This window comes from Aptenodytes patagonicus, chromosome 14 (genome assembly GCF_965638725.1).
Source record: "Aptenodytes patagonicus chromosome 14, bAptPat1.pri.cur, whole genome shotgun sequence".
NCBI classification, from domain to species: Eukaryota; Metazoa; Chordata; class Aves; order Sphenisciformes; family Spheniscidae; genus Aptenodytes; species Aptenodytes patagonicus.
The window spans coordinates 2,976,770-2,989,627 of NC_134962.1; the positions used below are offsets into that span (position 1 = coordinate 2,976,770).

A 12,858-nucleotide genomic window follows, 5' to 3' on the forward strand; every position below is an offset into this window, starting at 1 on the left:
TTGAATGATCTAAGGCTCCAGTTGATGATTACTCACTTTAATACTCTCTAATCAATTTTTTTGTGGAGCAGTCTGTCTGCTAGCCATAGGCATGAAGCAGCTGTGAGCATGCAGCATTAAAGGACTAGACCCCACGTAACAGTCATTCACTTACAGGTTGAAAGTAGGTTCTTCAGTAGATCAGCTGATAGGTACAAGTACACAAATAACATTCTTCAATTCAAAAAACAAAACAAAAATCAAAATCCAGACTGAAACACTGAGGGAGAGGGAGGGGGGAAGAAACTAAACTCCCTTGAGATTATTTTCCCCCCACCCCCTCCAAACTGTCTTTGATGACCAGAATACTTTACAAAGGAAACTTTTACTTAAACAGGAAAAAAAAAAAAAATCCCACTTTGTTTTGAGGAGAGAAAAAATACAAAACAAAACGCTTCTGCTTTTCTTTCTAGGTAGACTTTTTCCCAAACAATTTGCTGAATAGCAACAGGAATTTGCAAACTGTTTTGATCAACCTGAAGCTGCATGTTTAAGAGGTGATGTTTCAGCTGAAAACATTCACTCATCTTTACTGCTGGCTACAAAAGTAGATCTGCTTATACTGCTGCATCTACACAAAAAGCACATCACCGCAATTTCAAGAAGCTACTTTATTCTAGAGATGACCCCTAGCTTTTAAAATTCCTAACCAAATTTTATGCAGCTCCAAACGCTGAGGATACATAGATCTAACACTTTGGCTCATTCCTTAGTCTAACTGCAGTATATTCAGGTCTGGTATATGCATAACATTCTTTCCAGACTTGAAGACTACTTAACCACATTACCGCTGAGCTCTCAATCCTATTCCTCATCTGTAGTCAATCATATTTAAAAACCCAGAACAGGAGACAAATTTGATTTTTTTTTTTCTTCATTATTTCCACACCATTTCTGTTATCTTAAGTAAGCAGCTTAATACTTGCTCCACATTGATGCCCTGCCTTCACTTTCCCCCCCCCTACAGGCCTGCGTAAATAAAGAGGAGCCAGAGGATGGATAAACCTTGTACTCCACCATCAGAGGTGCTGCAGGAAGCAATCCCCGGTGCCCAGATCTTTGGCAGAGGAAATGCAGGATGTGAACTCCATTCCATTTTTTGTTCCTTGTCTTCTTTTCAAATGCAATGAATGTACATTGAAGAATGTCCACGCGGTTGGTTTTTAATTCTCCAAGTGCCCTGATGAACCATTCCTACCATAGTCTGGTGGTACTAGCCAATAAATGGCATGGGCCTGAAGACCTCAGGCAGAACAGGTTCACTCAGAGCCTCTCTCAAGAGATACAGCTGAAGTCGGAGCTGCTTCCTTGCACCATGGATCCATAAAGAAGCAAGCACTGCATAACACCCTGGGACATTTCATGTTTTGTAGTTAGCTTCTTCCCCTTTTCCTTTCCCTTGTTCTGAAAAGAGCCTAAATCCCCTAACACAACTTCATCTCCTCCCTGCCCGTATAGAACTAGGTGGGGGCTATTTACATTTGAGTTACTTAGGCTTTTTTTTTTTTTTTTTTAAGTTATAGATGAGAGCTCTTCCCTTCTTCCTCCCCCTGCCCATCCAGGATTGCCTTCCTCATTCTCTAGACATGGTCGGCGCCTTAGCAGTAGGCATTTGTCCTGGATTTCAGTGTTCTGTGACCTAACTCCTGTAAAGCTGCACGGCTAAAAACTAGTACAAGCACCAAATCTTTACTCAGCATGGAGCTTAGCCCCATTTCAACATGCCAAGCCATTCTCAGAGCAGCTGCAGCTTACTCTGGGTTTGCCCATCTACATTAAATTAACACTGGTGTAGCCATATACACAGCTGAAAGCTGCTGCAGGACACTGGAAAATGCCTAGTTCTTCATGGATCACAGATGTTTCTGTACCTGCCTTCTTCACTGAGCAGCCACGCTTATTCAAGGCACAAGCCTTGCAACATCCTGATGGAAGGGGTTTTTCTGCGACAGGATAATTTTGAGGGGAGGGAATGGGCTGAATGAAAGGGGAATATAAGTGTAATTAAGTTGCATTAATGAGCTGCAGCAATTAATTAAAACAAACAAAAAACAATGTCAGTTTTGTTAGCTACATCTCCCAGCATGTTATGTGTCAAGCAGAGAAAGAGCACTTGTCAGCCATCTGTGCCGTTCTTTGGCTGGTACGTTCCAAGTGCTATTGTAATTCTTTATTGTCTTGCCTAATCTGTTTGAGACTACTTGGCATTTTTGAGTAATGCTTTTCAGAAGAGTCAAGCTAGAAGCCATGCTAGGGAGGGGAAGTGTGAGGAAAGAATTAAAATAAATAAAAACATTAAGTGCTAAGTCAAAGACAGAATGATGCACCTTTATTTGTCCCATTCCAAAGGGCCCAGGAAACAAAATTCTCTTCTATAAACCCAAAAGTATAAGCACTAAGAGAACATTTTTTCTTTCTGTGCAACTTCCATTCCAGATACCCGCTGCAGCCTAACATCCTGAGTTCTGATCAGCTGTGAGTAAAAGAAAAACGTTGTCTTCTACAGGTATTTTTCCTTCTTTTAGCCAGTAGAAGCCACGGCTTCTGACTGAGCAGAACAGACAGCTGACAGTTGCTGGTTTGATAGTAGTTTCATCATTTGAGGACAAAAAAAAGCTCAACCCTGTTTAAAACAGCTCTGCCTGACAAAACATAACTACCTCCCATATTAGTCAACACTGTGCCACTACCAAGTTAAAACAAAATATCAGTGGAACACAAGCTACTACACCATTTAGATAGCATGCATAGCAGTGTGCATACACAATCTCTTAGCATGTTCTCCACCTCTTCTTTGATTCAGTTCATTTCTGTATTACACTCATTCCTACTTGCTCACCTAACGTTACCTGGAGGGGCAGAAAAAGGAATGGAAGAATACATATCCTCTAGTCAATGAGATTATTCCATGAAAGACTTCATTTATATGGGGCTTTGAAATTAATCTTCCCTTTCCTCATCAGAAAACACTGACTTGACACTTTTTTTGGTTTATTACGATTTCTTTTCCTCAGAGAGAAATGTTGTCCATCAGACACCAGTATTCTTTATTGGCCGTGTTTGAGTGCAACCAAAATTCAGCACAGATGGTGGAGAAAGCACAGTTTCAGCTTTGAACAGCTGAAACATTTCACTAGTAGTTTCAGGAAGGAATTCTTCTGGATGGTAGTATGAAGTTGGAAGGAACTCTGAATTATTTTGAGCTCTGCATGTTTTTAACACTATACGTCTCAAACTGACCAAGCCTTGACGCCACATTTACTAAGAAAACTCATCAGAAACACTTGCCAAGTACTCTAAAGAGACTAAGCATCAAACTACGCACCTAATGGCATGCCTCTTGACTGTAATACACACTGCTAAAGATCAATTAAATAAATACAAGTGTGATGACCGAGTAGCTCCATAACTACCACCCAAGTTATGATGAACACAGGTAATTAAGTATCTTTTAACACAGGTAAAATAAGGGGTCAGGTAAGCCTATAATATTTAATATCAATGACTGCCATAAATCATCCAAAAAAAAAAATCAGTCTGAGAAGAAAGAAAATAAGCTACCAAGGATCATATTCCACACTTAATTAGCTCCTCTAGTTTTCATTAGCAGAGCCATTCATCCTTCATACTCTGACAACCCTTCCTCCTGGTCTGCTTGTGCTAGACCTACTCTAAGTACGGCAAGGTCATGCAATGACCCTGTTCTGTTGGGGTAGGGACTCCCAGACATTTGCATCTCCAACGTGCTGCAAGAGTAAAGAGCAGCTGAAGGTTTTGCTCCAGTGGGTTCCCTTATCGCCAGGTTAGGAGTGCCCTCTATTGGGGATAGGCATCACTTGAGATACTGCTAGTCAACAAACAACGTGTACCTGTTTCTGAAAGGACATCTTCCCATAGAAAAAAAAAAACAGCTCCACCCTTCCAGATGTGGAAAAGTCACAATTGTCAAAGTGTTAAATAAAAGAAGCCCCAGAAATAGCTGGTATATTTACAGCCTTGTAATCCTGTTGATGATGCTCAGGCAAGGTTCCAGCCACACTGAGCTAAAGTTTAGGAGGAAATAACACTATTCCAACACTGAGCTGGTTTTGTTTTCCCTTCTCAGATTAGCACATCTACTTAAACTGTAAGCTTTTGCTGTTATTTACAGAGGCAAAATAAAGCCAACGATAGCTTGAACCCAGACACAACACCTAATTTGGCATGTGGTGCAGTTCTGTTCCCTGTGAAAGCTGCTGTCTGGCAAAGACCTGCCAATTCCTTGAAGAGTTGGAGAGTTTAAACTACTCAACTAGTAATTTCTCTCATCTTTGCCAAGAGCTGCATTAATATTACCTTCTTCTGAAGGCAAGGATGAAAAGATCTGCCTTCCCACATGTCCCAGGGATAACTGACACGTTAAAGTTACTCAGAGACAAGCCTATAACCCTGTTCAGTATCCAGGTCTGGAACCAAACAGAAGCAACTCCAGAGCCAGTGCTCCAGTCTCTGCAGATGTGTTTAAGAGCCACATACCAAAACTCTGCATCAAGTTCAAATGCAGAATTATTCCCCACTTACACAGCTTCATGTATCGGGTCCTTATCCTCCTCCATCCTTACCCCTTCTTTTGCAGTTAAGAGAGTCTGGAGGACCCACATGCTGTCTTGTGAATTCCAAAGGAAGCTAATGGATGGCAAGAACAGTTGCTTCTCTCACTCATGCCCACGTAGTACTGAAAGACAGAAGTTCAAGTGATCTACAACCTGATGCTGCTCTAACATCTTAGGATACCACCACACCCCCTGCCCCAGTAGGGCATTATACTAGAATCAGATACTCAGACCTCTGTAAGATAATCAAAAGAAAAACTTTTTATTCCGTGAAAAAGAACAGTTAATTTTAAAAAACATATTTCCTTTCCCCTGCAGTTAACAACCTGTAGTATTGACAAAACTTTCTCTTTGGCTACATGATAGAATGTTCCATTTAAAACAAGAATCATCAGTTTAGCCAGCAAACAGAAGTCCTAAAAAGGTAAGTTTCCATAGCTATCTTCTAGTAGGATAGTACCCAACAGCCAGGGAAGAGGTTCTGTAAGAAGCTTCCATGAGATCATCTAGTGACCCTGACCATCAAAGAGCCTTTCACCTTCTGTCTAGGGAGGTCAGCTGAGAGTAAAGAGATTGGAGAGTCTACAACAGGCCAGGCTTTTCACTTAGTTATGTGGATTTGAGTATTACTGAAACATTCCGTCAATTGTTGACAATTCAATGGGGGTGGGGGGGAGGACAGCAAAGAGCTCAGAAGAAAGATGGATTCTCCCTCCCCCACAATACATTGCTGCTGAGTATTCTAGTCTCAACAGAATGCATTTTGTATAAAAATACTCCCATTTTGACTCAGACTTACTGAAGGAAGTCACCAACTCTAGAGATTATTCTGCTAAACAACTGCTAAATGAGAGAAAAAGAACCAGAGACAGTCTACTGAAAACAGCCCTTGATTTCAACACAGAGCAGGGATTCTTTTGAGAATGCAGGAGTTTGGAGAAGGAGAATCTCTGTCAACAAAAGCCTCTTTTTGGAGGACAAAAGAAACCAGCAGAGTTTTTCTGGAGCAGTCCTACAGCAAGAATACAGCAAACCAGAAACTCTTACTAGAAACACTGTGCATAAGAGGCACATTCAGTAAGTTTTTACACTTATGCCAAGCTGCCCTGCAAATAAGATTGCTCCAGCATCAATCAAACTATTTACTTATTTTCTTCCTCTGCTGTATTATGAATGAGTTGTATAGACTTATCTTTCCCCTTGGGCACGTCTCGGTTCAGGACATGAAAGTCCTCACACTTCCCCGGATGACCGCTCTGCAGATAGGACACAATCTCAAATTGAGGGCACATTCTCCACAAGCTACCAGGTGGCCACAGGGAACAAACACAACAGACACATCTCTGTCCATGCACACTTTGCACATCCTTTCCTCTTGCAGGCGTCGGAGCTGTTCTTCCGTGCTCATCCGAGACTCATCTTTACCAAAAAAGAAAAAAAAAAAGCCCAAACCGTTAGTATTAGAACAGCTCCAGAGTGCAGTCCTGTCATCTCAGGAAGTCACACTGCAACTTGCTCATCATCTTGTTCAGAAACTGACTGCGAAGGTGGCAAAAGTACCTCTTAGGCAAATTTCATTTAAGCTGGAAAACTACAGCTATTATAGACTCTGGCTTATCTACACAAGATTCAGCATAGCTACACATGCTGGCCTGAGCAGGGACAGAGATCAACATCTTTTTACTGTAATATGTAAATTATCCTGATAAACCAAATTTTTTGTATAACAGTCTGCTTCACAGTGGAATTCTAATTCCTGACTAAGGGTCTCTCTATGTTCAGTTACCATTCAAGCTAGCACACATTCCCCTTCAGGATTAGAAAATGAATGAATACAATGACCACCGATACCATTACTATAAAAAAATCATCCCAATTATGCCTAGGCTCAATTTCACCACCACTGTCAGCCCAGTGCACCTGATTCCTTTTGTTGCACAGATTGTATTTCTTCTCTTGAACTTGATGTTTCAGTCTCTCTCTCAACAGCATCTGTATAACCAGGAAAGAAGATGGCATTAAATGCTACCCCTTTCTTCCCTCTTCAGACAGTCCTGTTTAAAAAGATGAAATATCCTGGATTTCAGCAGCTTTAGGTTAAACACCTCTTTACTCCGCTGTTAACTTCACACACTCAGCCTGGTGAAGCTGATGTTCTCTGTGGTGCTTCAGTCACTATGTGTGTTAACCTCCCTACCAAGACATGTCCACATCACATTGTCTCCTCAGCAAAGTTGGTTTATCTGTCAGACAGCAGGAGCCATCAGCTGCTCATTCCTGCTCCTGTGCTACTATTTAATCATACTTCCAGTTTTGTGGAAACCTTTTTTTTTTTTTGCCTTAGCTAAAGAGATGGCAGACCACGATATGGAGACAGGAGCTTTGGAAAGCAGGCTTGCTACCAGAGAAAGCCTGTGTGGAACTCCATCTTCAAATAAACTTCACTTGGCAAACAGACTCCCCAAGACAGAAAACACAAGACAGACGCAGATAAGTTAAGGAGAATATGTGTTATCAGAACAAAAGGTGTGGCTATTTCTGATCAAGCCATTGATTCAATTTTAAATAGGCTTGGAGTACTCATCCATTCTAGAAGCCTTGCTTCAGACAACTGCCTCTGTCTGCATCAGATGTGAATTTGTGCACAAGCCTCCACATCGTGCAGCTGTCTGCTGCTGCAGGTCTAAGGGCAGCAGAAAATATCGAGGATATCTACACCATAGGCTATTGGAGGCAGATATATCTATCACAGCTCCTTCAGGTTTCTTTAAAGCAGAACCTCATTCTTCAGCCTCTCAAAGAAAGGCAGGCTTGGGTACATTGCTACTCTTAATTCCAGCCTAGGAAGAGAGAAGGCAGACCCGCAAGACACTCACAGCAGTGCTCAAGATGAAGTGAATAAGAAATTAAACATCCACCAAGAACGTGGGTGTGCGAGTCAGGCATACCTCTGCTTTCCTCTGCACTGCTGCTCTCTTCCCATTCTGGCTGAAGCAGATCAGAAATCAGTTCAGGCTCAGAAAGGTAGAAAGTCCCAGTCAGCATGTATTTATTCTCTACCAGGCTAGCCACCCAGGTGGGGTCAAAGCCCATCTGCAGGACATTCTGCACTATGGTAAACTGATCCAGAGAGGGAAGAGCCTGCAATTCCCAATTCCTCAGAGGATCTGTAAAGCAGTGAGCAGATACTTTACCAAAAAGGCGGAAATTTGGGCCAAAAGCATGCCACTCCCTGAAGCTGGTATTTATAAAATGGCATTAATATATTCTAGAACATTCCTCAAGCTATCTACATAGCTAGATCAACATTCAGATTTATAGTTTTTACTTCCAATCATAATTCACAAGAAAGTCAAAAGCAATTTCATAAAAGCCAAGAAACTGATTTTGGATGGTTTATTCTACTCTATCAGTGAAGCAAGTCTCCCATGTTTGGCCCCAGTCCAGAATCCTTATCTTTGTTTTCACATCCCAGAACAGAAGTATTGAAACTGCTTTCATGAAGATCAAGTGGAACAGCCCAATTGAAGTCTCTCCTACCTCATAATCTAGCTCAACCATTCATCAGTAAAGACAGAAGTGGGAAATTCAGCTGGCAGCCCCTTCAAAGGCTTAAGTCCTTCTTAAGCTCATCCTATCAGATAGGTTCTGATTTTTCTCATTCTCTTGAAGTTTTCCACAGTTATGGGAGCCAAATTTCACCTACTTAAATTTCCAGGAGCAACTGATGAATGGGAATAGATCCCCAAGATCAACACTTTCATGAACAACTGGACCCTCTAGCTGTTCTCTGGTCTCCTATCAAGTATGTTTAAAATGCTGTAGTCTGAAAGTCTCTACAGAGAGACAACAACATCAAGAGCATGGACAAATCAAAGAAAAGTTAGGCAAGCACCCACAAGTCACATGATTATCCAGACTAGCTAAATGTCTCTAGTCTTAGACTAAGAGGTCTCACAAGAGCAAGCAATTTTGCTTCTTGTGTTAGAGACCATTTCCTAAAAATGAAGTGAAACAGCTTCTAGAATATCAAAACCTCTCTCAAACACCACGTCTACAGAGTGCAACAGTAGCTGAGGTGGGGTAGAAGTAAGACTACACCACTTTCAACAGAAGACAAAACACCATGTAATTATAGCACTGACCTTGGGAAGCAGAGGAATCTTGTTCAGTCTGATCCCAGGAATCTCTCTGAAAATGTCACAAGATAGTCACAAAAGAGAAGCATGTGCTCAAAACTCCCCCTATCTACCAAACCCCCATCCACTATACACAAAATATTCATGACTCACTGGAGATATCAGGGTGCTAGAAAAGGACTCCTGAACACTGCTAACAAATTCTCTTCCCCTTGACCGCAGTAAAAATTCACACCTATAAGCAGAAAGATTTAAATACATTAGTACAGGATATCTCAAGTGAAAGTAGCAGTAGTAGTTTGAATTTTAGAAGCAAAGGGTGCTATTGGGTTATAAGCAAACTGCTATATTCATTAAAGAAGAGGGAGTATCATGGTCTTTTTCCCCCCCCTCCTTGCACGAAGGGCAACAATAAGAGGCTCACAATCCCCCCCCTTAATTCAGTCTTCATGTTTGGCCCAAGATGAGCTCAGCTGCAACGTCCTTTAGAACAGATCACAGAAAATGTGATAATAGACCAGTTCACAGAAAAACACAAGAACTGCTACAGAAAAACTAGGTTTACAATATCTTTCTTTTTGTATCTCACAGTAGTAGAAACCCAAGCTGTTCTTTGATGTCAAACAAAGTGATTTTGATTGAACTTTTAGATGGTGAACTCTAGGTCAAATTAGAAAGTCGTAGGTCTGAACTGTGCCATTCTACCTGAGCTCGGACATCTGATTTTGCTTTTAAAGTGAGAGGGTCTAAATGTTTAGGTTTTGTCACTTTATTTGTTCAGTTCTTTCAAAAAAAAACTAGTTACAGCTTAGACAACCATCATCCAGTAGGTTTCATCATTAACACTCCAGTGATAAATCAGCCTTTGGAAGAGAAGATGTGGCAATGCCCGAGAAGAAGCCTAAAGGGACTGAAGCCGACTGTCCTGGAGTCAGGGAACTATTGTAGGGGATAACATACACAGAGAGACACCAGACACACATCAACTACTTTTTGGGGAGGGTGGAAAGGGAGGAACAGGAGAAGAGAGGCAGTTGAAGACACGATGATTAGATTTTCAGGCCAATCTTGGGTTCTTCCACATGCGAGGAGTAGGAGGAAGGCAGTACAGACTAAGTGGCCGACCTAGGAAACAAGTTTTCTATCTACTACTACTACCCACTACTAGGATCTGAAGATGGTCCCTTGCTGTACAACTTTGCCCTTGAGGATTCAGAACCTTTCTCGTGAGATTTCAGGGATTTCCAGAAGGTTGCAGACTATTGCAACAGTTTATGCAGTTAAACATGATTGAACATACCTGACTTTTTCACCTGCTCTAGCTAGGTAGAAAAATCTAGAACTAAGCTAACAACAGAGCCTGGGAGCAGCGCTTATTACCAGTACACCTGCAACTCATTTGTCTCTCAACTGGGGGTACTTTTATCTCATGAAAGAAGAAATTCAGTGTGGAATGCACGGCATATCTTTCGGTCTTGCTACGAGGGACCAAGACTGACTTACCCCGGATACCATTTGGCATGTTCCCTCCAAGGATCATCTCCAAACGACCAGTTCCTCACACCTCCATCACAGTAAAAACACCTCACTACATCATCTTGTCCTGAAAAAGACATCGAGAGATCATTTGATTATTTATCCGAGACACTGTATGCTCTACTAGCCCCGGATGAGAACCTGGGGAGAGATTCAGCACAAAACATGGGCTACCAGGCAGAACAGATGAGCACAGGATAATTTACCAATGCTGTGCAAGTTGTATAGGGGCAGGAAATCCAATGAGAGTTTGAACTCCCAGAGCTGCGGCTGGTTGAGATGATTCCAGAACTGGGTCACAAGCTAACAGGCAGCATGCATGTGAGCACCATAGCTCCCATGTACACACATACCTATCCAATCCCCTCTTGCCTGCATTTAGAGTAAAGCTGTAATTAATTATACCTATAAACATACTTTGTTTCCTAACCACAATCTGTCATAACCAGCAGCAGGCACAGTCAGACAACGTACACAGCTTCCATCTCACAGGTATAAGAATTTGCCACAACATGGTCCCAGGCTATCCATCCTGCTACTGTGCTTCTCTTCACAGAAATCACAGGGGAAAAAAAACTAAAGCCACACACAGTTAAGAAGAACTGCCTACAAATGCCCTGCCCTAAGGGCAATGACACAACGTCAGTAAAGGCTGCCAGTGAGTTTGGTCACAGACACGATCTTCGAAACACTCTCATGTTAGAGTACTGTTTGGCTTAACTCAAGTGCTCAGTTCCAGAGTTCTCCTGCTCAAGTGACCGCAGGGGAGTGCCATGTCAGACTGCTGCTGCCTAATGAGTCCCCAAAGTAAGTCTCTGTGCTGGGCTCTCACGCAGCTGCTCTGCAAGTGATAAATAACAGGTGTTTAGCTGCAGACACTGCTTTATAGTTTATTCTGTGTTCCTGGCCATGCTGGTCTTGTATGCCTTAAAAATTAATAAAAAGATAAAAGCAGCAGATAAGTTAATATTCCAATAATGCTCTTCCATTTAGGCACGTGTGCTGTTTAGCCCCTGCTACTGTGCTCCAAGTAGACAGTTGCAGATTCTTAGTATTCACTGGATTTATAGCAAAATCCAGGTTACACAGTTTGAGTGAAAATCTTGCAGAAGTAGAGAGACATACTAACAAACTAACCAGTTGCTTCCTCTAACTCAGGCTAAAAGAACAGAAGGTCAGTTATTTAGACAGACTTTCCTATGTGCATATCATTCACCATGTTGCATCTCAGATTTTTCCAGCTATCACAACATTTAAGGCTGTTTTTTTCCCATTCCCATCTTTACCAACAAATAGTACTTAAATAAGTGGAGAAAAGGGCAATTCAATTTTACTTCAACAATGAGAGCGTGAGGCGTTCAGGACGCACAGATTTGTTTCTGCCAAGGGAGCTTTCATTTATGGACCCTGCCTGTCACTTCCTTCCATGTCTCTGTTTTGATGCGCAAATACAAAATGAAATTCTCCTCTTTGAGGAGAGAAGGCTTCAGTGCAAGACAGAGCTTATACAAAACACGACATGCCAAGTAAGTGCCTCAAGTCCTTTTAGAAGTGTAAGTAATAAACAGGCTCAATGGATCTTAAAGCACACACTTTTCTGCCAGCAAAACATCTGTTTAAAACATGTCACTTTTTCCACTCCTGCTGGTAAGGGAATTGACTTACTAGTGGACCCCTCAGTACCCAAACAGGAGTTAACATAGAAGTGAATTCTGCACAAGCAGCAAGTGAAACAGCATGGGCTGAAGGAAGGATGTGGTTTCTAACTACACATACTTGCAAATATTTGTGCAAGCAGTAAAACATAGCGACACCTTCAAAAGTTAACTTGAATAAGAGTTAAAAACATTTCCCCGGAGTACCTACCTGTGTAAAAGAATCCTGCTCTAGCCAGTTGCTCAGGATGCGTGTCAGTATATTGTGGCCAGTTCTGAAATGTAGATAGTCTCATCTCCTCTGTTACCATCTCTGGGTATTCTGGTTCGTTGGAGAGGGCTGTCGCCTCACTCTCTATCCCCTGCAAAACACTGAGGAACTGACCATCCACAGTGTCAAAGATTTCCTGAAGAGGAAGCATCTCTTGGTTCCCAACATCCTCACCACAAATGAATTTACAGGAAGGGAAGAACTTCAGGTGCTCCGCTATCGGGCAATCACCAGGTCCCCAGTCCTTCAGGACACCACCACAGCAGAAACACTGTACTTCATCTCTTGGACCCACAAAGAAAAAGCCAGCCTTGACCAAATCTCGGGCAGACACAGGTGAGTTGCCTGGCCATTGCCGAAAAGTCCTCAATCTTCTTGCTTCATTCCTCATGCAGGATTCAAACAGCTGGCAGCAAGCTGCCCTGAGCTCAAGCTCCTCTGTTGGTGTCACGTCCCCCATGTTCTTGCTCTGAAAGAGAGGATGAGATAACCCAGAGCAGTCAGCTGGATTCCTGGTGTCAGGCAGCACTCACCCTGCATTATTTGTTCCTCATCCCCACGCATATTCCAGAAAGCTCCTGGTCTCGACAAAGCTGAGCTTGTTTCAGCACTGCAGCCCAATCAGA

General features: G+C 42.2%; 2 protein-coding genes across 4 annotated transcripts in view; one reads left to right on the forward strand and one right to left on the reverse strand.

The window, feature by feature from the left end:
• The window catches only part of NKAIN4 (sodium/potassium transporting ATPase interacting 4), a 52,709-nt gene extending 51,322 nt beyond the window's left edge, over positions 1–1,387 (forward strand). For 2 of the 3 annotated variants that reach the window (XM_076352101.1, XM_076352102.1), the window contains one exon: positions 1,007–1,387. In XM_076352101.1, coding sequence (XP_076208216.1) covers positions 1,007–1,016 — 10 coding nt within the window. In that variant the 3' untranslated portion in view covers positions 1,017–1,387. Of the gene's footprint in view, positions 1–452; positions 537–1,006 lie in introns of all 3 variants that reach the window. The other variant, XR_012996488.1, reaches the window with a different exon arrangement.
• A 4,423-nt stretch (positions 1,388–5,810) lies between these two features.
• Positions 5,811–12,716, reverse strand: BIRC7 (baculoviral IAP repeat containing 7). Its single transcript, XM_076352113.1, has 7 exons — positions 12,173–12,716; positions 10,274–10,373; positions 8,924–9,005; positions 8,777–8,822; positions 7,580–7,798; positions 6,552–6,623; positions 5,811–6,050 (listed from the first exon to the last, which is right to left on the reverse strand). The coding sequence occupies exons 1-7, from the start codon at positions 12,690–12,692 to the stop codon at positions 5,848–5,850; spliced, it is 1,242 nt and encodes a 413-aa protein (XP_076208228.1). The 5' UTR covers positions 12,693–12,716; the 3' UTR covers positions 5,811–5,847.
• Positions 12,717–12,858: the final 142 nt, after the last annotated feature.

Bases quoted from the DNA above. Each gene is read 5' to 3' on its own strand.
- BIRC7 (XM_076352113.1), bottom strand. From the start codon at position 12,692: ATGGGGGACGTGACACCAACAGAGGAGCTTGAGCTCAGGGCAGCTTGC. The intron at 8,823-8,923 runs GTGAGTCATGAA...TGACATTTTCAG, and splicing joins CTAGCACCCTGATATCTCCA to AGAGATTCCTGGGATCAGAC. The intron at 7,799-8,776 runs GTCAGTGCTATA...ACTGCTTTACAG, and splicing joins AGATTCCTCTGCTTCCCAAG to ATCCTCTGAGGAATTGGGAA.